Source organism: Globicephala melas, chromosome 1, assembly GCF_963455315.2.
Source record: "Globicephala melas chromosome 1, mGloMel1.2, whole genome shotgun sequence".
Taxonomy (NCBI): Eukaryota; Metazoa; Chordata; class Mammalia; order Artiodactyla; family Delphinidae; genus Globicephala; species Globicephala melas.
In genome coordinates this window covers 67,606,180-67,632,546 of record NC_083314.1, presented here as the reverse complement: position 1 = coordinate 67,632,546, position 26,367 = coordinate 67,606,180, and the positions used below count along the sequence as shown (strand labels likewise).

The 26,367-nt window shown below is 45.5% G+C and overlaps 1 protein-coding gene across 1 annotated transcript in view; it reads right to left on the bottom strand.

Moving 5' to 3' along the window:
* The window catches only part of LMX1A (LIM homeobox transcription factor 1 alpha), a 152,798-nt gene that overhangs the window by 42,518 nt on the left and 83,913 nt on the right, over positions 1-26,367 (bottom strand). Inside the window, exon 4 of the mRNA XM_030848241.2 lies at positions 6,207-6,439. Coding sequence (XP_030704101.1) covers positions 6,207-6,439 — 233 coding nt within the window. The remainder of the gene's footprint in view (positions 1-6,206; positions 6,440-26,367) is intronic.

The window sequence follows — 26,367 nt, the reverse complement described above, 5'->3', positions numbered from 1 at the left end:
AACAAATAAGCAAAAAACAGATGGATCCTATGGTGAGAGATGCTAAAAGGAAATAAAACATAACAGATACTGCTGGGGGAGAGGCAAAAATGAAATTCTGACTAGGCATTTCTAGTGATCCCAAAAATGAAGAAAAAAGGCAATTTAACATAAATATAACATAAAACTAAATGCAACATGGTATCCTAGATTGGATCCTGGAATGGATACAGATATTAGTAGAAAATCTCCTGAAACTGAATAAAGTCTATAGTTTGGTTAACAGAGCTGTACCAATGTTAATTTGGTACGTTTATCAAAATGTATATTTAAATGTAAAATGTTGACATTAGGAGGAGCTGAGTGAAGGGTATATGGGAAAGTCTGTCCCACTTTGCACCTGCTCTATAAATCTAAAATTTTATTTCAAAATTTTAAAAGTTTTTTTTATTTTTTAAAATTGTTTTTATCTGTACGCGGGCCTCTCACTGTTGTGGCCTCTCCCGTTGCGGAGCACAGGCTCCAGACGCGCATGCTCAGCGGCCATAGCTCACGGGCCCAGCTGCTCCGTGGCATGTGGGATCTTCCCGGAGCGAGGCACGAACCCGTGTCCCCTGCATCGGCAGGCGGACTCTCAACCACTGCACCACCAGGGAAGCCCAAAATTTTAAAAGTTTTTAAAAATCACTACACAAGACATTCTTAGACAAACTCTGATGTTAAAAGAAAATGTGAAAATAAGAGGGCTAGGTAATTAAGAAATGCAACATGGACGAGCCAGAAGCCCTGATGGCCTATAGTCAGCCCCCAAGTCTCCACCCCCTTCCCCAGGTCAAAAAAGCTAATGACATCAATAGAATACGATGTCCATGACAGGTAGTAATAATAACATGGTGCTAGTTCAGACCACATATGGAAGATTTTATCCCCTTCTGGGTGGTACATTCTAAAGAGAATATAGTATTTTTGTAGATAGAGCAAAGAGTCTCTTCTAAGGAATAGCTGGAGGAAAGAGGAAGAACTAGAAAGGAAAAGAGAAGACTTAGGGAGCATAAGGGATTCTGTCTCTAACTCGAAGGGCTACCACATGTCAGGGAGACGGATATATTTTGTGAGTTCCTGAAAGCTGAACCAAGGCCAAGGCTGAGGTTACACATGGAAATAGATATTGGGGCTCAATTCAACAGTTCTGACAATCCACACTCAGAATGTGAGGTCAAGAGCTCCCCATGGTCAGACAGGTTCAAACAGAGGCTGGATGAGCTCCTGGTGGGAGTCTGAACCAGATAACCTCTAATGTGCCTACCAATTATTGTCAGAGCCCAGGATTCTCTGATCAAGAAAGCACAGGCATGAATGTTGCCAGGTCTATACTGGAGGCCCTCGGCATCCAAGTTGCCCAATAAACCCAAAGAAAACGGTCTGACTCTGGCTACAAATACAATTCCACTGCTTGGGAGGGTCCTTCAAGGCCACTGGCAAAGCAGGAACCAGGACAAAGGAGGATTTTCTGGCCACACAAGAAAAGAACATCCAGCACCCGAGTATCTCCTGAGTTCGGTGTCCCATATAGCTCTAAACATGTCACATGCTTTTGTGTAAGTTGGAACAGTCAGCAGCATATATTCTAAAATCCTAGATTTAAGCAGCCCTAGAGGTCACTAACCCAGTCACCCACCCACTGTAATTAAAATGTTAAAAGACAAGCAGGTTTATTCCCCATGAAGGGAGTCTAGTCTGCACCCTTTTTGGATACAGTTCTATCCTATATTGAACCAAAATCTGTCATTTCACTCCCAGTACATGGGTCTACACCCTTGGGTGTGACTCTCATATCTCCTTAGTCTTATTTTTACAAAACTAAATATACTGAGTTTCTTTAGATATGTATCATTTAACGAGCCAATCGCTCTCCTCAAGACTTTCTCTAATTGGTTTGTGACCTCCTAAAATGCATCGTTTAAACCTAGACCAAAAATCCTAAACGTACTCTGACCAATGCAAAAAAAAAAAAAAAAAAAAAAAAAAAAGGAACTGTAATTACATGTTAGGGACATCACAGTTCTAGTAATGCAGTATATGGCCTTTTGGTTCCTACTGACTTTATGATCAACTAAAACCCCACGTGAAATTCCATGAAAAGAGGCCCCACTGCATATAATTACTGTTGAATTTGGGAACCCAATGGCTAGATCTCATCTTGCTGACTTTGTACTGTTCTGTTAGCTTGTCAAAATCTTATTGAACATCGCGAATATCAGCAGCCACACCAGCACTCCCTGCCAGGTTTGTGTCATCTGCAAATCGAATAATCCTGCTTTCGGTGTCTTCATCCAAACCATTGATAAAAACGTTAAAGATGACAAGTCATTCAATCATTCACTCAACAAATATTTAATCAAGCACCTACAATATGTAAAACACTCAGGACAGAAATGAGAGGAAAAATTGTATCTGTATTGGGACAGATCCTAAAATTGTTTGCTTTCTGTAAATATGAGGTGGACTTCTTTTCTTGAAGATTTAACTCAACTCATTAGGTACTTATTGATCACTTACTCTTCTCTTGGCATCATGCTAAGCTTTGTTAAAGGAACAAAGGAATTAAAAGCTACAACCCTATTCTCTAGAAGCTGTTCCTCTCATTAGTGACGATGGCGCACAAAACATTTCATGTTGCAACATTTATGTAATTGACAAAATTAGTGATACAGACAACATATTTGATTCTGATTGAGACTTTGTCATTTCGTTTAAAGCTGCAAAAACAATCATAGATTTTAGAGCTGAAGGGGGCAACAGAGGTCTTCTGGCACCATCCTCCCCTCCCACCTCGCCAATATTACTTACAACAATTGGGTATCTCCTGAGTAGTTACACTGTGTTAGACCTTATAATTAGAATAACATCGTAACATCCCCTATGTTGAGTCAAAATTACTTCCCTTTGCCTTTTCATCTATAGTATAAATACTCAATGATTTTGTTAAAGAATTGAATGAATTCTAATTCTTCTCTCTGAAGCTAGAAAAAAAAACAGGTCGGGTCCAACCATTTGAAGGCAATAATTATGTCCTTATTTAGTCTTTACTTTTCTAGCCTAAATATCTCCAGTTCCTTCATCTGACGTGGGTTGGAGACCTCCCCACCCCCATGCCATTCTTGTCATTCATAGCCTGACACCATGCCTGGCATAAAGCAAGCACTCAAGATACGTCTACTGAACAAATGAATACATGAATAAGCGAACTGGAAAGCTCCAGTTTGTGAATATCAGCCTCAGAAAGAAATGCCTGGAACTACAAAACGTATCGCTGAAAATGTGGTTGGAAAAGTGGACCCACTGCAGTTTGCTTACTCTGAACATTATACTTTTTTTAAAAATGAAGTATAGTAGATTTACAATGTTGTGTTAATTTCTGCTGTACAACAAAGTGATTCAGTTATACATATACATACATTCTTTTAAAAATTCTTTTCCATTATAGTTTATCACAGGATATTGAATACAGTTCCCTGTGCTATACAGTAGGACCTTGTTGTTTATCCATTCTATATATAATAGTTTCTGGGTTTTTTTGTTTGTTGGTTTGGTTTTTTTTTGCAGTATGCGGGCCTCTCACCGTTGTGGCCTCTCCCGTTGCAGAGCACAGGCTCCGGCCGCGCAGGCTCAGTGGCCATGGCTCACGGGCCCAGCCGCTCCGCAGCATTTGGGATCTTCCCGGACCGGGGCACGAACCTGTGTCCCCTGCATCGGCAGGCGGACTCTCAACCACTGCGCCACCAGGGAAGCCCAATATATATAATAGTTTGTATCTGCTAATCTCAAACTCCCAATCCCTCCGTTCTCCAGTCCCCACCCCCTTGGCAACAACAAGTCTTTGAACATTATACTTTTAACACTCCTTAGATCCAACTTCTTTTTGTCTTTGCACATGGGGAGAGGGCAATACACTAGTGACTCATACTGTCTGTAGCCAATTAAAATCTGTAACTGGAAAACACTGGTCAAGACCCACACAATTTCTAGCAAGAAAAGCTAGACCACAGCATTTATTTCCATGTGAGAAAGAATGGTATGTCCTTCTGTGTCTGCATGTCTTTCTGAGGTCATGCTGGTATTTTGATCACCGTAGCACCTAAGCCCCTCGGGAATTTGAAGATTGCGCAATATTCTGCAGAAGAGACCTAGTGAGTGGGTACAGCATGACACCGAAAGGAAAAGTAGGATGAGATAACCTACTAAGTGGAGGCCATGAAGCTCAGTTTAGGATGGGCCCAGTTACCCAAGAGTGAGAGGTTGAATATTTCAGTGGCAGTGTAACCGACAAGGAGAAATTTCCCTCAGATTAAAACATCCAGGAAAATTTAAGTCTAATGAATCCAATAGAAGTTGGGATTGCCCTGGTGTCAGCTTACTTGTGGCTGCAAGCGGAGTCAGGCAAGAAGAACCAGCTGGGAGGTAAAGGAAGCAAAACACAACTGCGATGAAGATGCCAACACCAGCAGGCACTTGGTAAATAAGCACCAGCACTTACATACATTTATCTTTTATTGCCCCAAATAAAATGATTAGGTGGGCACAATGTTCACCATTTTACAGCCGTGGAGGCTGAGGCTGAGAGAGGTTCCGAAACATGCCCAAAGTCACACAGATCTAAGTGGTGCAGTCAGAATGCCCACCTGACTACCTCCAAAGCTCTTCGGACTCAAGCATCGCGCCGTAGGACTTCCGTTCCATGTGTTTATTCATCCTTTAACACAGATTTTGTCAAGCACCCTCAGCGTTCCAGGCGTGTGCTAAGCCCCGTGGATACAGTGGTAAAAAAGACACACACGGTCCCTCATGGGGCTTAGCACTCCGGCAAGGACAACAAACAGCTAGGCAAGCGACTCCAATCAAGTAGGATCCATCTCACGGCAGGAGAGGTGAAGGGTAAACTCACCCGGCACATGGGAATAGCAGTCTTCCTCGATGAAGCAGGCCTTAGAAAGAGGCTTAAAAGATATGCAAGCAAGACAAAAGAGTGAGGGAAAGAGGCAGAGAGGGAAGAAACGTTTACGATGTGGAAGTGAGTGGAGACACTGATGTCTGCTGAGTGTAGAGGGGAGGGCTCAGGGGCTCCCACGAGGTTGGAGAGCTGGGCAGAGTGAGATTCCAGGGGCCTTGTAAGCCATAGGAAGGTGTTTGGAACTGGACTGTAATTGGCAGTGGCAAAAACCAGTAAGTTTACATGGATATCACCTAATTGGATCTCCAGATTCTTCCAGGAAAATGGAGGCCAGGCTAAGACACACGCTGCCCTGTGGGACAGACACCCTGGGAAGGCATTCCATGCTTCACCTGGGCCGTTTTAATTTCTCTGGCCTTGTAATACCTGCTCTAAAAGGACTCTGAACCTCTGCCATCTCCTCTCTTTTCCCTCTCCAGGGAGGGTGGGTGGGTCTTGGGTGAGTGGAACAAGTGTCTTCTAGATGCTTTCTTTATGTGACCCACCAAGCCTTAGAGATTCCAGCTTTCCCACTTGACAGATGAGGAAACAAAGGCGAGAGTAGTTCAGTGACTGCGGCAGATGGAATTATTGGTTCCAATCCATCATTCTCTTTAATAGTTTTAATGAATCTTTACCCTGTCAGGGCCTCGCAGTATATGCAGTGTATTTCCCCTCCCTGGACTTTGGGTTTCATCTTCTGATTTGATTTGGCCAGTGAAATATTAGCAGCCATGATATGAGCAGAGGTTTGAAATGTGCTTGCATGGTTGAGCATGCCTTCCTGCACTTTTGCCACTGCCAGGAAATTATGCCCCAGCATAGCTGCTGTTTCTCAAGCCTGGACCCCAGCATGAACCACACAGAGCAGACTTGAACCTGGTCTACAGCCTAGAGCTAAGCTCGGCTGAGATCAGCAGATCCCAGGTGACTTGAAGACCTTCAGTGTGAAGCAAGGTCACTTCCATTAACCCAGAGACTTGTGGATGTGTGAATAAGTATTTCTGGTCATACACCATAGAATTCGGGGGTAATTTGTTATGCAGCATCATCATGGCAATAGCTGACTGATAAGAGCTTACTCCAAGCTCACAAAGAAACTTCCTGGAATGCACAGCACTGCTCTGCCATGGGACCAGGGTGCCCTGGTGGCTGGCCCTCTAAAAGAGAAAGCAATGCAGACTGCCACCGCACCCCACTCTCCCACACCGCCCCCTGCCCACCGCACGGCACTCACCTGAGTCTGAGGCTGCCGGGCTCACCAGGCTGAGCAGCTCCCTCTCCTTCTCATAGTCCCCTTTGCAGAGCAGCTGCCCCTCCTTCAGGACAAACTCATCGCCCTTCTGGAGCTGCCGCTCGCAGACACAACAGCAGAAGCAGCTCAGGTGGTACACGCTCTTCTGAGCCCGCATCACAAACTCGTTGGGCGCGATGGCCTCAAAGCAGCCCCCGCATTTGACAGCAAACAGCCTGGCATCATGGGAGAAAGCAAAGCAAGGTCGGTGAGAAAGGTGGCTGGGTCCCAGGTCTCCTCTCAAGTCAACAGCGAAAGGAACTTCAAGAGCTGGGACAAAGAGGCTTGGAATGGAATAGGTTTTAAATCCAGATGATTTCTTCCCTGAGGAGGTTGCACCAAAGAATTCAGTTAAGTTACTCTCTCAAAGGCTTAAGAAAAGCAGGCTGAGAGGTGCTGGAAGAAGGGTGAGCTGAAGCCCAGCGTGTATTTGGTGTGGTCCATGGCCCAGTGTTCCCAAAGGATGCCCTACAGGCTGGTGTCAGGCAGGCTGCCCAGAATCCCCAGGGGGGTGATTATGGAAACAAAATAACAATAACAAAAAGGTCCAGGCCCACTCCAATCAGTATGCAAAAGGATGGGCCCCAGAATGTGAATTTTTAACAAGCTCCCCAGGGCATTCTGAGGTGTAATCTAGTTGAGAGATAAACTACATCCCAACTTCCCAGCCTGACGTTCAGTGCATTCAGCCCAGCTCTCGGGACTTAACTCTCATCTCATTTCACTTACTTTCAACCAATCACGAAGAGGGTGTCTATCTATGCCAGGCGGATGCAGTAGGTACTAGTGATATTAAGGTGAATAAAAGAAAATCCCTTCCAGAAATGAGCTCAGGCTAATGGGAGAGACAAACATGTGCAAATAACTAGAGGGTCCCGGGAACACAGAAGAGAGGACAACTGTCAGGGAGTCAGCAGGGGGATTTGCATTTTATTACCCATTCAATAAATCTTGGTCAAACGGAAGACAGGAAGGTGGGCAGGCAGTAGGCCTGAAGGGGTTGGGGAGTGGATTCCCCACAGAAGGAACAGCCTGGGCAAAGGCCTGACGTCCTGCAAGTACATGCTGTGGTGGGAGCATGCTGTGTCCTCCACCAGGTTGGAGGCTGGGGGCCTGGAGAAGGGTGACAGGTGAGGCAAGTCATGACCGGATTGCACACTGGGGCTGGACAGCATCTGACAAGCAACCAGAAGCCTTTGAACAATTTTAACATGCTAAGAGCCTGTTTTAGAAAAGGAGCTCTTTGCATTGTGAAAGGTGGAGGGGAATTGGGGTTGGAGAGATGAGTGAGGGAGAGCAGCTGAGTGGTGACAAGGGGCGGCACTAAGGCAGCAGCAGGGAAGCCAGACAGGAGGGGACAGATCCAGGGCTTGGAGACTGGGAAGTGTGGGGTCGGCTCCCAGGCTCCTGGCGGCCAGAGCTGGAGGATGGTGATATGTCACCACACCTGCGCACAACGTTCCTGATTTCCTACCTCTGGGCCTTGTTATGCCTTGCCGCCCTCCTGCAAAGCCCTTTCTTCTCTGTTTAATCTACCTGAATACAACACACCCTTCAGGACACAACTGCTCCCACCTTCTCCCTGAATCCTGCCCGGACCTCCCCTACACCCCTCCGGAGTGACCGCACCTCCTCTGAACACTTTCACCATGACCTGTCTGTGCTGGTCACTGGGCAGTTATCTGGAGATGCTTCAAGACACAAGAATAGCCGATCTGGAAGCCTGGGCTCTGCCGCCCGCTCTGCAGACAGCTGTCTGCAAAACCTTGCTATTGTTAAAGATGTGAGGCCACACAATCTCTTCCAGCTCCCAAAGTCCCAAGAGCATTGCTTCCTAATGCTGACTTAAAATATCTTAATCTTGCCTTATTATTTAATTTTCCCATGTTTATAACTTATCTTGCCAACAGCCTGTATTCCAAGAACTAGGCCTATGGAATATTTATATGCCCTACAACCTCTTGCACATGGTGAGTACTCAATAAAAGTTGATTTGATTTGACCTGTTGATTTCACCTGCTCACCCTCTTCTGAAATAAGATGTGCAAAGAGCCTGGCCTCAGAGCTGACCCACAGTAGGTTCCCAGTAAAGGTGGCCCATCTCTTCCCAGTCACCCCAGATCAGTAAGAGTTCAGGGCAGTCTATGAAAGATTAAAATCTAAAGTAGATTTCCCCGTTTCTCTTTCTCTTTTTTAAATTGCCTCATGATAACATAATTGCCTTTGTCAAAGCCTTGGGTATAAGCACAGAGATAACAGACCCTAAAAATATCTCTGGGATTCATTCATTATAGCATTCATTTTTCTATTTCCAAAATAAAGAGTTATTTTCTTTTTTAAAGTAGTAGCGCAATGCGGGGGGGGGGGAATCTCTCTCAAAAACACTGTTTGTCTCCACATACCAGAGGGGTCACTAGACATGGGAAGGTCAGATGGTATAAGGGAGAGGATGGTGCCAAGCGGAGACAAAATGGGCAGAGTGAATTCACAGAACTCCAAACACCCCTCCTCTCATCACAAAGGCAGACACAAGCTGACTCAGAGGATATCAGGGGGCTGAAGACACCCTGCTCTGCTCATGAGCCCTACCTCGGCAGGAGATAAGGAAACATAAATAACTGAAGAGCATTTTTCTATAGACAGGCCATCCGCCATGATGGCTTAAGTATGGCCAATCCCATCTCAAAAGCTCATTCATACATTCACTCGCTCATTTAGTCTTCATTCATTCTCTCATTGATTCAGAAGCAACCACTGTGCACTACACAAGACACTGTGTCTTAACAGGGAGGTGGGGAAAGAAAGCCCCACCCAGCAACATTCATGTTCATAAACCAGCCTACGTGGAGTGTCTGTTACGCGTCAGGCACTATCGTGGGCACAGATGATAGAAAACAAAGTCGCCGTACTCCACGGAGCTCGTATGATAGTGAGAGAAACAGCAAACAAAGAAACAAACAGATAAATAATGTCTACCCAGAGGGACTGACCTTTGGGAAACAGAATATAAGAATGATACAAAGCAATGTTTCATGAATACAAAACAGAGTGGCATAAAGCCATAGTCTGTTTATAATATTTAATCACTTCTCAGCTCTAAAGCTGTACTAGTTGATGCCTAAGTCTATACACGTGCGTTTATCTTGGAAGCTTCCTGGATGAAGGAAAGAGTTTTGAGGGTAGAGTGGAAAAGCAGGTAAGGAGGAATTCCCAAGGAGGGAACTGGTACAAGAAAGAGGGAGGCCATTCAAACTCTTTGAGTGAAGGAAGCCAAGGCTTGGAGAGGGGATTGAAGCCACCTCCCATGAATCTACTAGGAAACAGCCTCCCTGGACAGAGGCCAGCTTGCAGGTGACTCCAGCACAGCTCGGGATGAGAAGTGCATGTGTGGTCTCACTCTTAACCCGGACCTTGGGCCCCAACACCCATCCTCCCTGCCCTTGGCCATCAGAAACACATTAGAAACACCCATCCTGATATACCCTCCCTCTGCCTCTCAGCTTCAGAAAGGGGGATGAGGTTGGGAGACAGTTCAAGGGCTGGTGCGGCTCTTTCACCACCACCAAGGTATGTGACAGCCCCCAAAACAGAAGTCCAGGTACCAGCAGTCCTGCCCCTGCCCCCTCCCTTCCCCCAGCTGCCTGGGGTGGTTTTGCTCTCCGTGTCTGAACCTCAGGGCGCCTCAGGCCCTTGAACAACTGCCTTTACTCCCCTCCCCCCATGCTGGATGTTGTGCATCGGACAGAAAACCCACCCGGTTCATCCCTGGCCCGGAGTCCCTAGACACTGTTTGCCAACCTGAGCAAACGAATCAGTACTTTAACAGGAGCCGGTCAAAGGCCCTTTGTCCCCAAGCCCTCCTTCCTTCTCCTCCCCTTCCCCAGGAATGAACTGTTAAACAGACTCAAGGCAAACGCTCCCAGGAGTCAACAAGCTCTTGAGAATCCACAGCCGCAGGTGGTGGCATCTGTGCTTGTCTAACTTCCACTCTGTTAATCTCCTCCTCCCTTCTTAATTTCATCCCCCACTCCAAAAATTTCCCCCAAGTTGGAGAAGGGAGGGTTAGGGTGAGCTCAACAAAGAAATCCCACCATGTTGACTCAGGAACGGCCAGAGGAAGTGGCAGGATTGTCTGGGCTCAGATTGTGAAATGGTCATGATTGCGCGAGGGGTGGGATACAGACCCAGAAGAGGGGGGCAGTCCCATTTCTCTCCATTCTCTGCATTGGCTGCCCCGTTCTGGGTAAAGACCAGGTTGACCTCACCTTACTGCTCTGGCTCTTGTTACCCTCACTAACCCCAGGGCAACCCAAGGAGAAAAGGCACACGCAGTCCACCACCTGTGTGCCAGATGTGTACACAGCTGTATGGGTACCACTGTGGACCCAGCTGCCGACTACACACTTCCCACAAGTTGTTTTCTCTAAGGCTCAGACAAGCAGAGAAAAGGATTTGTTCAAAAGTCCAGGTCGTAATTAAAACACAGCCTGTCTCTTCCCAATGCCCTGGATGGCGGCCCCCACAGTGACTTTGGCCTCTGAATGCTAATGAGACCTCTCTCTGGGTTCAGAGCCTGGCAGCCTGCCTGTGCCCTAGAAAGCTAAGCAGGGTTTCCAGAAATGCCCAGCTCTTCTGGGCATACACAACAACTCTCAACTTTGCCCACTGTTAGAAATTCACCCACCCCTGAAATCTCTCCAGATGATTCTTTATCTCTTTGCTGCATCTGATCCCCTCACCTGTAAAATGGGGATAACAGGATCCAGCGGGGGGAGAATCGTCCAGAGCCCAAGCTCCCTAATACTGCTCTCCTTCCTCTGCCGAGCAGTCTCCGTGGGGCAGGCGTAGGGATGGAGTGCTAGACAAGGCTGCCCTGTCCTCAGGGAGCTCACATTCTCCAACAGGCAGCGGGCTTTCAGCCAATGACCATAGGAGGGTGTGTTTGGGGTACGTAGCAGAGGATTAGCCAGAATGGCCCAAAGCAGAGCCCCATCCCCCTGGCTTGGGCTAGAGGTGACCGAATCTTCTTTCTCTTCCTTCCCTCCCTCCCTCTACACCTATTTATTCTCTTCTTCCCTCTGGCCCTTCCCCACTCCCTCTACCAGGCAGAGAAACAGAGGCTGGCTGAAATTCCATTCTATGCCTTGCCTACGTCTCTCCCAGTACAGCCACAAGCTCTAAGATGCACAACTTGTAGTTTTGGTGAGAGAGCCGGAATCGGCAGGCTCTGCCACTTCCAAGCGGTCAGTGGGACTCGGAGCTCATCACTTAATCTTTGGCAGTCTCAGTCTGCTCAGATGGAAGAGGCAATGATGACGCTGACACTCCTGGATTACTGAGGACTAAATGAAAACAGGTATAAGGACTTTGTGACCTATAAGGAAGAGCACAATTTTTAGTTCTTTTTATTTGCCCGGCCTCTGTCTTTTGACCTTTGTGGATTGTGTTTTTTTTTTTTTTTTTACCCCGAAGGTGGCTCTCTGTGCTCAAAAGTTTCCTGAGCCCTACACTGAGAGAACACTTCTTCCTCAGCAGCCGGAGTCCTGCTGACTTCTCCCAGCTTTGACATTGGCATGACTTCCTCTCCAAAGAGTGTGGCACTGACCCAGGAGATGAACCCGGGGATGCCCAGCTGGCAGGGCTGCCACACAGAGCACACGCCTTAGACAAGGCACAACCTCCCACCACAATGTGCCAAGACAATGCAAGGGAAACAGTGTTTCTTGTATTAGGGGCCACGGAGGGTAGCAAAGAAGAAAAGAAAAGGTGACCTGATTCATGGAAAGAGCACAGGATTTGATGTAGGAAGATCTGGGCTCACGGGTTCTTCTTTTACCAAGAGGCCTCAGAAAAGCCACCATCTTTTCCTGGGCCTCAGTTTTCTTATCTTTTTTTTTGAGAAGGGGCAGACAGCTTATTTATTTATTATTTTTGGCTGTGTTGGGTCTTCGTTTCTGTGCGAGGGCTTTCTCTAGTTGCGGCGAGCGGGGGCCTCTCTTCATCGTGGTGCGCTGGCCTCTCACTATCGTGGCCTCTCTTGTTGCAGAGCACAGGCTCCAGACGCGCAGGCTCAGTAGTTGTGGCTCACAGGCCCAGTTGCTCCGCGGCATGTGGGATCTTCCCAGACCAGGGCTCGAACCCGTGTCCCCTGCATTGGCAGGCAGATTCTCAACCACGGCGCCACCAGGGAAGCCCCAGTTTTCTTATCTTTAATGGAAAAGTACTGCCCTAGATCAGTGTGTTACGTCAAGAATTTAGAGGCTGTGGAAGGGGAGAGTCTTTATTCCGCGTACCTCCTTTCAACCAGAGAAGCCCACTCTGCCGCACCTAAATCCAGGTCTCCAGATGGTGTTTCAGCATGACAGGGCCTTGCTATGGTAATTCTCCAAACAAGGTATTTTCCAGAACCATATCATTCACAGATACACCTATATATATATATGCATATATATACATATATGGAACAGGTAAGGCCAAATGAGGTTATGTATGAATGGACACACAAACACACAAAACATACATACACACACACCAGCTAAAACCAACAACTCATTCCCATAGTCTCTTTCTTCCTATCTGTATGGTACAAATATATACGTACTTCCAGAAAGGATTTATATTACATACGTATATAGATATATGTATATATAGATATATTTTATATAAATATACAAGAAGAAATCAATTTGCTCCTAAGGCGTGTTTGAAACCCATTAGGCGGGATAATTTCTTTTTATTTTTTTTAATTTTTTTTTTTTTTTTTTGCGGTACGCGGGCCTCTCACTGTTGCGGCCTCTCCCGTTGAGGAGCACAGGCTCTGGACACGCAGGCTCAGCGGCCATGGCTCACGGGCCCAGCCGCTCCGCGGCATGTGGGATCTTCCCAGGCCGGGGCACGAACCCATATCCCCTGCATTGGCAGGCGGACTCTCAACCAATGCACCACCAGGGAAGCCCTCTTTTTTTTAAAAAAACTAATTTATTTATTTATTTTTGGCTGCGTTGGGTCTTCGTTGCTGTACGTGGGCTTTCTCTAGTGGTGGCGAGCAGGGGCTACTCTTTGTTGCAGTGCGCAGGCTTCTCATTGCGGTGGCTTCTTTTGTTGCGGACCATGGGCTCTACGGTGCGCGGGCTTCAGTAGTTGTGGTGCACGGGCTCAGTAGTTGTGGCTTGCAGGCTCTAGAGTGCAGGCTCAGTAGTTGTGCACACGGGCTTAGTTGTGCCGTGGCATGTGGGCTCTTCCTGGACCAGGGCTCGAACCAGTGTCCCCTGCATTGGCAGGTGGATTCTTAACCACTGCACCACCACGGAAGCCCATAGGCTGCATACTTTTTAAATTCACTCCCATTTTTATGATTCATGCTTTTATTATAGGGTTGGGGATCCTGCTCTGTAGCTAAGGAGATAAGAATGTTTCCAAAGCAGATATGAAGGCTTGACACTTGAGAAACTCCTAGAGAACATGTCTAAGGCAATCAAGACAGAGGCCAGACCTCTGGGAAGCAACAGCACACCCTGCGCACTGTAGGAGTTACAGCAGAAAGACGACCACGTGCCAGGACCCCTTGTGGACACCTGGACTTTGATGCTGGTTACATGAGCTAAAGAAAATCATTCCACATTCAGAATATTGGGGTCCTAATAGCTAGAATATATTTCATCCCCCAAATTATTTTACTACAAAGAAAAAGCAGCTTGTAGAAGATAGGAAAAAAGGAAATTGGTCTTCATTGAATAGTCACTTGGTGCCAAGAACTCTGGTGCTTCTTATATTCATTACCTCACTAAATTTATGGGGGAAGAGCAAACAGGACTATTTTATGAACTCAGAGAGAGCTTGTCATATTTCAGCTCAGCTTGGTTCACGATGCCTCTCTTCCACAAGACAGACAGACTCTGGGAGGGCCGATCCATAGGTCCTTCTCTATACATTCTCTCTAGCACTCTTTTCACAGGAGAAATAAGTGAAAAGATCAAGCAGCTCAGACGGAGGCCTGAGCTCCCGCCAAGTTTCCTGGGTGGGCCCATGGCTTTGTGGGAGGTCCTGAGACCCTGCTGCCCACATGCAGGTGAAAGGCAGGAGTTAGGAACCAACTTGATTCCTTCAAGCTACTCATCTCTTGGGCCCCAAAGTATCTGAAGGGATCCCCCAAAGAGCTCTCTCCTCTGTGGATTTACGTTAAGAACAAACAGTGTCCAGTAGATGCTTAGACCCAACACCACCACGCCCAAGAGTCTACTCTGATTGCAAAAAGATGGGGAAACAAGAGAATTCCTGTTGGAATCCCAGTCACTGGGGGATTTGGTGGGTCACTGTTTTCAGAATACAGGCAGAAATGTAGGCCATGGGGGTTGGACCCAGAAAGACCCAAGAAAGCCCAGCCAGAAAGACTGAGCTGTAGAAATAGCAGGACAAGGAGGCAACATGGTATTCATCAAATAAACTTAGGTCCAAGTCCCTGCTCCTCCACTTATTAGCTATGTGATCTTGATCAGGCTATGGCGGCATTAGTTTACTCATCTATAAAATGGAAATAATAAAGGGACTTACCTCAGAGAGACACGATAAGAATTAATTGAACGGACACATTAGAACTGCTTAGCAGAGTGCTTGGCACATGGTAAATCCTCAGTAAAAGGGTAACCCTTGGGCTTCCCTGGTGGCGCAGTGGTTGAGAGTCCACCTGCCGATGCAGGGGATGCGGGTTCGTGCCCCGGTCCGGGAAGATCCCACATGCAGCGGAGCGGCTGGGCCCGTGAGTCATGGCCGCTGAGCCTGCGCGTCCGGAGCCTGTGCTCCGCAACAGGAGAGGCCGCAACAGTGAGAGGCCCGCGTACGGAATACTAAAGAACATGGCAGCCTCATGCAAACCCAGATCTATCCCAGGGTAAGGGCTTTGAGACTCATGAAGGCTGAGCAGAAATATAAGGGGAGCCCCCATTATGATACTGTAGAAGGTTCCTAAATCAAGAGTACGTTTGGAAAGACTGAGACCTTCATTAACCTTGACCCAGAGTACTGCATACCTCAAAGGGAGCCTCTCAAAGCCTCCGCACCATAGACAATTAAGTGGAAGGATGGAAAACAAAATAAATACACGAAAAACCCTAATGCCAACTTAAGGCCAACTGACGGGATACTGTTTTTTCCCACCAAAATAAGAAATCAGAGCCACTTTTAGCCTTGGACAGCAGACAACTACAGATCATGCAGCCTTTCCACAGACAGACACTGACAACATTATTTTTAATCAGATATATGAACACTTTGGTCTAGAAAGTAGGAGGGGGTTTTTGTACAGCTCTTTAACAAGAACACAATAATCTGCCTATCACTCAGTTTCCACCCTCTCCACCAGGGGGCAGCATAGCAGCATGCATTAACTGCCATGTTGACTTGGTAACTGAGGTCATCCAGGCACCGAGACAGCGATTGGCCATATGCCAAAACTGTCTGTCGGGAAAATCTGCCGCTGGGAGTCTGGGAGACCATGTGGCTAAAAAGAAGGAGAGATGGTGAGAGAGAAGAGTATTCAAAAGTACTGGGAACCAAAAGCATGGCTTGTGGCCTTAGAAGTAGTGACACAAGCAACCTTGTCAGCTGGCTCAAGGTCTCTGTCCTTGAGGCTGAGCCAACACCACCACAATAAGCAATGGAGCCCGTGGTCCTGGGGCGGTGGGAAAGTCTGCAGGGACAATAGGAGTGGCAGGATCTTCTATAGGAGACAGTCTCAAGACTCTGCAGTGGGGAGAAAATGGAAAACAATAAGTGGCCGGCAGAGCCAATCAGAGTCTCTGTCTCCCTGGGGCTCCTGGGGAGCTGTAAGAAGGACCATACAATGGGATGAGAACTGCTAAGTGTGATGTCTGCACGTCCCAGAGGCTCCGTGAGGCTCTGGCTTCACCGAGAAGTGCAGGATAACACAAACAGCTCATCACTGATGGCAAATGTTGCTGGCAATGGGCAGCTTTTACCTCGAAATGGTGGACGGAGTACTTTTCTTGTTCTCACAAAGCATCTGTTCCAGAACCAGCCAGGCAGAGTGGGAAGAGCCTGGCTTTTGAAGTCTGATAGAACCTGGATTCAAGTCTTGATTCCACCTTTGAGAACTTGAGCAAGCTACAGACTCCTTCGGAGCCTCAGTTTCTTTATCTATAAAATGAGATCATAACTATCCCACAAGATGTTCTGGAGCTTAAATAAGATAATGTATCAGAAGGATCTGATACACACTAGCTGCTCTCAGTAAGTGGCAGCTCTTAACTCCCTTTACTGAAATCAATTTAACATATCTGCCCATGTACGTATTTGTATAAGATCATTTATTTCAAGACAGCCAACGGAGCCAAAAATAGAACTTCATGAGCATCTCAAGGCTCTGTTCTTCATTACTATAACAAATTAAATCAAACTTCAACAAGCCTTTCATATGTTATCAGAGAAAAGACAAACGGACAAATATGAAAGGACAAATACTCGAGAGGAAACAGGGTGCATTTCATTCAGGCAACCATGGCTATGGTCTACCCTAACCCAAAGTCAATATTGACATTAGCCAACCAGTGGCGACCAACACCCACTTTCATTGCCCAACACCCAACATATGTTCAGGAAGTTGGCAGCTCCATGTTTGACCAACCAGAGCCAACAGTTGCTATTTGGTTAATGCTGACATTATCTGACAAATGTTTGGAACAGACCCTTTGCCTGTATCACTTCAGTTCTCAGATGACTGCCTCTCATGGAGGCTGCTGACCACTGTATGGACCTACACTGAGATGCCCATATTCTTGCCTTGTGCCCCTAACTGTCAGACCCCCCACCCCAAGATTAGTCCACCTCCCCCCTCATTTTATAAATGGAAAGAAAGCAAGGCCAGAGAAGGAGCAGTGACTACCCCTGACCACAGAGAAAGTTCAGATTATTGACGCTCGGTTAACAATCAAGAAATAAGAGAGGTTATAACATGGCCCAGCTAGGGATGGAAACGTGTCCCCCAGGCTCTTAAGCAGTGCCCTAACCAGCTGAATGAGCAGACAGTGTACGTCAGTGAGCCTCTCCTGCTTAGAAGCTCTCGCTTTCCCCTCTCCCTCGTCTTTGCCGAAACCTGGGAAGCTGACTACCAGTCAGGCCATGGAGCAAAAGACTGCGGTGAAAGCATGGATTCCAATAACCCAAGCCAAGGTGGCACGATTTATATTACAGACTTTCCATATTGTCACACAGACATGCAAAATGGCAAGAAACATAAAACAGACATACAGAAAATACATGTTTCCTTTTTAGGGAATTAAAGGTTTGGTTTCCTTTGAAAAATGTCAGTTTTCCTTTCCCTTCATCCTCATTAGCCTCCTGGGACACTCTTAAACATACCCAGCAAAGAACAGAGCAGAGGGAATGAGGTATTTTTAGCTGATATTCTGGGCACAGATTCCTATTGTTCCACAATTTTTGGCTTGACTGGATGGCACGTGGCCAATATAATGTATACGCTTACAAAGAATGTATGTTTCCTGGGCTCTGTGTGTGTGTGTGTGTGTGTGTGTGTGTGTGTGTATTAATAGTAAGAAGGACAAGGACATTATTGATGATGTTTTGATGGGAAATATTCTGAGATCCCAGCAGGGGTAACACCGAGCTCTCCATGAATCCCATTTGCTTTTTGTCACCATCACTTTTCATTATTACCGCTGTGCTATATGTCCAAAAAAAAAAGAAAAAGCCATGTTGTCACAATCCAAAGCTCCTCACAGAACCAACTGATATCAACTGCACTATATTAGGAACTAGATGGATTCTGAAGACGAGTGATGACGTTCTAAATCATCTGGTGCAGTGACCAGCACACGATAATGTTTAAAACCGTGGTCCCCAACCTTTTTGGCACCAGGGACCAGTTTCATGGAAGACAATTTTTCCTCGGACGGGGTTGGGGGGGATAGGGTTCAGGCGGTGATGTGAGCAATGGGGGCAATGGCGAGCGGCAGGTGATGCTTCGCTCACTTACCCGTCGCTCACCTCCTGTTGTGTGGCATGGTTCCTAACGGGCCGGGGACCAGCACTGATCTGTGGTCCGGGGATTGGGGGTGACCCCTGGTTTAAAACATTACCAGTCACTACTATCCTTCTCCTCAGTTGTAATACTTCTCCTCAAGGATCACCCACTCTTGGGCGAAGGGGAGACAAGGAAAGACAAACACTGACTGACCATCTGAGTAAAAATCTCCCACTGTGGCATAAAAGCCAAAGGGAGCACCACGTAGGACTTTCCCTTTCCATGTGAGGGGTGGAAAATATCTCCGGATAATCTGAATTTCCAGAATGCCTTTAGTTCAAAGATCTCAAAGCATGTACAATCTTATGTAACATCTCAGCTCTGAAGTAAAGGGGGGTATGTGTCAAATTTTATTATCTAGTATCTTCATCACACAGAAAACTGGCATCACAGCAGGGTGTGGCATTTTTGGTGTATAACAGCACCAAAATTCAGCAGTGGTGGAGCCCAGAGTAAAAAAAAAAAAAAACGTGTCCTGAACCTCTGACGCAGCCTCTTTCCCATAACATTGCATTGCTTTCCTTTTGACTTAGACTCCATATGTCTTGAGAGCTCCAGAAGAAAGGTTTCAACAAAGTATGACCCAATGGAAGGGAGACAGTTTTTATCTCTCTATTTTATTTTTTTTATTCTATTTTATTTTTTCTTTTTACCCTTCAACATTTTACCTTTTTTTATCCTTCATCTCTCTCCTCACCCATTAAAAACTGGAAGACACCACACCCATCAGGGGGGCTACTATCAAACGTGGAAAATAACAAGTTTGGTGAGGAGAAATTGGAACGCTTGTGCACTATGGACTGCAAAATGGTGCAGCTGCTACAGAAAACAGTATGGTAGTTCCACAAAAAGTTAAAAATACAATGACCATATGATCCAACAATTCTACTTCTAGGTATATACCCAAAATAATTTAAAGCAGAGACTCAGATGTCTGTATATTCATATTCAAACCAGCATTATTTATAATAGCCAAAAAGGGAAAGCAACCCATGTGTCCATCAACAGATGAATGGATAAACATACTTTGGAATGTATTGGAATATTATTCAGCATTAAAAAGGAAGGAAATTCTGATACATATTACAACATAATAAGGATATTATGCTAAATGAAATAAGCCACTCACAAAAGGACAAATATTATATGATTTCACTCAGATAACCTCAGTAGGCAAATTCATGAAGACAGAAAGTAAAATAGTGGTTGTCAGTGGGTAGAGAAAGGAGGAATTGGGAAGTTATGGTTTAATGGGTAAAAAGTTTCAGTTTTGAAAGATGAAAAGAATTCTGTGGTTGGATGGTAGTAACGGTTGCCCAACAATGTGATGTACTTAATGCCACTGAACTGTACACTTAAAAATGGTTGAGATGGTAAATTTTATGTCATGTGTATTTTACCACAATTTTTAAAAAATTAATTAAAAAAACTGGAAGACACAATGATTGTTCATACTCTACCTCCTGTAACCAAAATCTAAGTGACTGTGTTCCCAGGTGAAAATCTCACCTGCCCAGGCTCCCTTGCAGCTAGGAGTGGCCATGTGAAGCAGTACATGGGGTTCTACTGGGGGTGGAGGTATGAGCAGGAAGTTCTGGAAAAGCTATTGTTCTCTTGATGAAATGAGACAGCCTCAGCGGGTGCGTACATTTTGCTCTTCACTCTTTCCCTATTTCTGTCTGGAACTAAAATATAACATCTGGAGATGAAACAGCCATTATGGTACCAAAAGGATGAAAGCTGTCTGTTAAGGATGCAAAGCAAGAGAAGAGAAGCCTGGATCCTTGAAGACTTTTATGAGCAGTTGCACCATCCTTGGACTCCCTACTTCTTGACTCCCTTTCAGTGAGAAAAATAAAATCCCTTTTTAATTAACCCACTGTAGTCAGGATACAGTTATATAAAGCCAAGTATTTTGAAGGACTTCCTCATCCCATCCAAGCTCTATCTAGGGCAACTTCTCCACTTAGACACTAGACTTCACCACTTCCAGCTTACTCAAAAGCTATGTCATATATTTTCCCTCTCTGTAAACATTTTAATATATTTTTTAAATTTCTCCAGTGTTTGGAAAAAAATTATCCTTCTTTTGATCCTACTTCCTCTACCAACTATGTCCTAATTTGTTGACAAACTTCATAGAAAAAATTCAAAAAGAAATTACTTCTGTTTTCTTTTTTTTAAAAACAAATTTATTTATTTTATTTATTTATTTTTGGCTGTGTTGGGTCTTCGTTGCTGCGTATGGGCTTTCTCTAGTTGCAGTAGGGTGGGCTATTCTTCGTTGCAGTGCATGGGCTTCTCATTGCAGTGGCTTCTCTTGTGGAGCAGGGGCCCTAGGCTTGTGGGCTTCAGTGGCTGTGGCACGCAGGCTCAGTAGTTGTGGCATGCAGGCTCTAGAGCGCAGGCTCAGTAGTTGTGGCGCATGGGCTTAGTTGCTCTGTGGCATGTGGGTTCTTCCCGGACCAGGGCTCGAACCCGTGTCCCCTGCATTGGCAGGCAGATTCTTAACCACTGCGCCACCAGGAAAGCCCCTACTTCTGTTTTCTATCTCCAGTTCCTCTCCTTCTACTCTCTCTTATGGCCAATCCAATCAGGCACTTATTCTACTCTTACTAACAAAACTTTCCTGTAAAAGTCGCTCATGGCCTCCATATTTCTCAGTCCTCATCTCACTCAGCCCATCAGCAGCATTTGACACTGGGATCACTTGGCTTTCAGGACCATTCACTCTCTGGTTTTCTTCCTATCTCACTGGTCACTCCTTCTTGGTCTTCTTTCTAGTTTCCCTCATCTCCCTAACCTAGAAATATTTCATCCCCTTCTCTGTCTAGACTCATTGTCCTTGGTGATCTTATCCAATCTCATTACTTTAAGTATCATGTATCTGCTAAATTACTTTGAAATTTCTATCTCCACCCCAGATCACTCTCCTAAATCGAACTTATATATCCACTCAATATCTTCACTTGGATTTCCAATTTCTAAATCTCAAACTTCAAACTAAAGTAGAATTCCTGATCTTTTCCCACCTACCTCACCCTGACTCAAATCTGCTCCAACCAACCACAGTCTCCACTCTTCTGTTGATGAACGGCACCTACATCTTTCCTGTTGCTCAAGACAAATATCTCGTAATCATTCTTGACTCCTCTCTCCCACACGCCTCATATTCAAACTGTCAACAAGCCATTTCTGCTCCACCTTGAAAGTATAACCAGAATCTGATCACTTATCTCCATTACTCCCTCTGTGGGCCGTGCTTCCATCATATTTTCCCTGGATTACCTCAACAGCTTCCTAAATGGACCACCTGCTTCTTCTTGCCACCTGCCAGGTTGATTTTCAACCCAGAAATCAGGGCGATCCCATTAAGAACTAAATTAGAGCATGTCACTCATCTGCTCAAAACTTATTCCCATTTTATAGATGAGAAAATAGAAGCTTGTGAAGGTTTAAGTAATTTGCCCAACTTTACACAGATAATCATTGGGGGCAGGGGGCAGGATTCAAATCAAGTCTGCCAAGGCTAAAACCCACCAAAGATCCATTGTGTCATTGTTTAACTTAGCTCTGAGGGCTGCCTCATCAAATGGTAGGATGGTACCTTACAAATGTAGTCTATGTGACTACAAGGCAATGCTTATCAACCACCGTTACCAACCCAAGCTCCAGATAAGGTAGAGGTAGATGAATGAGGTTCACCTACACCTATATTGCAATATCAGTCAACTCTACTGAAATATTATACCTAGAAAGGAAAGGCCAGATGTTGCCCTCCACTTCTTGAGAGAGAGAGCCCAGGCTCTGAGATCAAAGGCCCAGGCCAGGTGTCACCCAGAAGAGCATCAGCCTTGGAACTTGTGTGAGAAACAAGCGAGTGGGAATTGGGGAAAAACAGAAAAGCCAGGAGGAACAGTGGCGAGTGTGAAGCACCAGCCAACAAACCTCCACCCCAACCACAATATTCGTGTGCAAGTCTGGGATATAATTTTCATCTTGGATGCCTTTCATATGGCTCTGCTCCCCACAGCCAGCCCCATTCAGAGGATTAGAGAACAGGGACAGACATGAGGAGCTAAAGAACCACAAAAATCTCTGTGAAACAGGATTCCTGGCTTGGAATCACAGTGACCAGTTATGTGTACAAGTTATGTGGACAGATGTGAGTGCATACACACACACTCCCTTAGATTGGGGATCCAGTTCGGTTTCATAGCAGACTACGGCCAGAAGTTAAAAAAACATAATTTATAACAACCCCTCCCTACCATGGGAATAAATAATGACCAGCTAGGGTGTCCCCAAGCCAGAGGAAGTCTTGAAGGGAACGTGAGCTTTTAGGGGTGTCTCCGTTCCACTTAGGGCAGTGAGCTCTCAGAGTCTATAAGAAGGGATCAAAGGGAGGATGGTAATAAAGTAGGCCACCACTTCCCTGCTTCTCAGAGACTCCGGGTTCCCAGGTAGAATTTTAAGGACAGTTAGGAATTTGAAGACCAGTTCTTCCAAGCCAAAACCTAAGGCTGGAGGGACCTCGTGCCGGTGACAGGAGAAATGCCTGCCTTCAGTACTGGGTGCTAGGCAGATTACTTCAACCAGGCACAAAGACAGGGGTTTGTGTTTCATTTGGGCAAGGGAGTAGGCAGAGGAGCTTTCGCGAAGATGCCTCTCAAAAGGCCTGTAGACCTTGCCCCAGTCCACCAGGAAGAAGGGACTTCTAAGGAAAAGGCAAGAATTATTTTGCACTTGAACATGAGTGTTTCTCCGAGCCCTGCTTATTTCTCCACTGTGAGGAAGGAGCTGCATATACTGGCATCAATCTCCATCCCAACTGTACCAAGAAGAGCCGCACGGGAAGAACATTTGGTAATTGTTATTGTCACTGAAACATATTGCTACCTAGACTATAGTCGTGGGCTGAATCCCTCTAAGAACAGGTCAGTAGCCCCGCGAAAAAAGAGTTCTTTGTCCAAACTGCAGCCATGGGAGGGGAAGAGAAAAAGAGGGGGAACATACACCACAACACATCTTCACCGACCAGAAAACAACATAAAGGTCATGACCAACTAATTTATGGCCACGCCTGGGGAAAAAATAATGAATTTTGCAGCATTCCTCACAAAGGGACACAAGGTCTTCACAACTTGCAAATATTGAAAAGGAAGTTGGGAAACTCGAATTATAGATCCTTATGGAAAAGGTTTTATTCACACATATAACAAATAACTGTGTAGTGCCTACGATTCTAGCTGCGGATATCGAGGCACCATTCTAGGTGCTAGAAATATAACAGTGAACAAACCAGGCAAAATCCCAGCCCTTGGAGTTTACATTTGACTGAGAACAAACAGACGCCAAATAGAATGTCAGATGAGTGCAGTAGATTAAAAGGAAGGCATACAAGAGGATGGGAAGCGTGCCAGGGTGAGGAGTTGTAATTTTCACTGAGTAGCTGACGTTTGAGCAAAAATCTGAAGGAGCTGGTGAAGTAAGTGAGCCTTACCACTACCTGTGGGAAGAACCTTCCCTGCAGAGAGAACAGCAGGTGCAGAGGCCCTGGGGTAGAAGCAGGAAACAGCATGGAGTCCAGTGTGGCTGGATGATGTGGGCAAGGGGTAGAGTGGTAAGAGCTGTGACTGGAGAAGTTATGGGGGAGAGGCTAGATAGGCCACAGAGAACCTTGCAGATGAGAGTGGGGACTTCAACTTTTCCTGCAGAAGCCAGTGGAGGGTGTTTTGCAGAGGAGTGATTTGCCGGATGAAGTTTTTCTTTTCCTTTTTAATTTATTGAGGTAAAATTCACGTAACATATTTCAAAGGGAACTATTCAGGGGCATTCAGTACCTTCACAGTGTTGTAGAAGCACCACCTCTATCTCATTCCAAAACATTTCCATGACTCCAAAATAAAACCCCTTAACACACTACTCAGTTTCTCCTCCCTCCATTCTCCCCTGCCCCTAAACGTGGGCAACCACTAATCTGTGTTTTGTCTCTACTGATACCTATTTTGGATATTGCATACAAACAGAATCATACAGTATGTGTCCTTTTGTGCCTGGCTTCTTTCACTTAGCATGTTTACTAGGTTCATCCACGTTGAAGCATGTGTCAGTATTCCATTCCTTTTATGGCTAAGTAATATTCCATTGAATGGATATACCACACTTATTTATCCATTCATCTACTGATGGACGTTTGGGCAGTTTCCACCTTTTGGCTACTGGGGATGATGCTGCTATGAACATGCATGTCCATGAACTTGACTGGGTTCCTGTTTTCAATTCTTTGGGGTATAAGGATGAAGTTTTAATGGGATAAAGTTTTAATGGGATCACTGTCAGTGCTGTGTTGAGAGCTATGTGTAGGGAGGGGAAGATCAAAAGGAGGAAAGCCAATAGGAGGTTTTTTAAATACTCCAGGTAAGAAGAGACAGACACTGAGAAGAAGTGACCAGGAGCCAGGGGAAAGAACAGGAAAGTGCAGTGGACGCCAAGTGAAGGGAATGTTTCAAGGAAACAGGTGGGATGAAACCCATCCAGTGCTGCTGACAAGTCCAGGAAGATGAGGACTGAGCACTGACCACCTGGCTTAGCAATGTGGTGAGGGAGGGTGGATGGCTGGGGGAGGGGTGCAGTGGAGTGGGGGACATGGGGACACAGGGGTAAACAGCTCTTTCAAGGAGTTTTGTGAAATAGCACAGAGAAAGGGAGTGATAGCTGGAGGGGGATATAGGGTCCAGGATGGTTTCAATGGTAGTAATTACGGAATGTTTGCCCACAGGAATTGTGTGATATGAGGGGAACCTTCAGGATGGACGTCAGAGGTAGGGGAGACATGCTGGAGCAACATCCAGCTGAAGGAGTGGGTATCCCATGGGACCCAGCACACACATGGAGTAAGAACTGGCCTTAACTTAGAGCGAGGTAAGCCTCCTGGGTGCTATAGGTAGAATTCTCGCAAAGTCATACTGAAAGGAGCCCAAGTCTGGACCACTCTGGATTGTTTGATCTAATCAAAAGCAGAGCCAAGCTTAAGTCAAAACCACATAAATCAAAGCACTAATATTTGGCAATGAATATGCCAAGTAATTTTCCTTTTTTTCCCTTAAATGGGACTTTTGAGGTAACTTTTATTTTGACTGATTGCTTGGTTGATTAAATGACAATTGATAAAAATTGGCCTTTATTAATTTTTTTTGCAATTATAGTTTCTTTTTTTAATCTAATTTAATTTAATTTTTATACAGCAGGTTCTTATTAGTTATCTATTTTATACATATTAGTGTATATATGTCAATCGCAACCTCCAAATTCATCCCACCACCACCAACAACCCCCCTCCCCACTTTCCCCTCTTGGTGTCCCTACATTTGTTCTCTACATCTGTGTCTCTATTTCTGCCTTCCAAACCAGTTCATCTGTACCATTCTTCTAGATTCCACATATATGTGTTAATATACAATATTTGTTTTTCTCTCTCTGTATGACAGTCTCTAGGTCCATCCATGTCTCGACAAATGACCCAATTTCGTTCCTCTTTATGGCTAATATTCCATTTTATATATATGTACCATATCTCCTTTATCCATTCATCTGTCGATGGGCATTTAGGTTGCTTCCATGACCTGGCTATTGTAAACAGTGCTGCAATGAACACTGGGGTGCATGTGTCTTTTTGAATTATGGTCTTCTCTGGGTATATGCCCAGTAGTGGGATTGCTGGGTCATATGGTACTTCTATCCAAGTAATTTTCCTTTGCCTCAGATATACACTTCTTGTGATGCTCTTGGGCTAACGTTAAAGCCACAGTCATGAATGGTGGAGCAGCTGGCTCAAGAGTGAGTGGAGAGACTGGATAAACCAAGCCCTGCACCTCACACAACATGCAAAATACTGAGGCCTTAGGAATGGCTTTGAGAGAGATTGTTACTGTCTCAGTAGGATTGCTAGTAAATATTCCCACATCTACTGCAATATGTACAAATAGGAAGTAAGGTGGAAGGGATGCTAAATGTCTTTTTATAATATAATTTAAAGGGAAATGATAG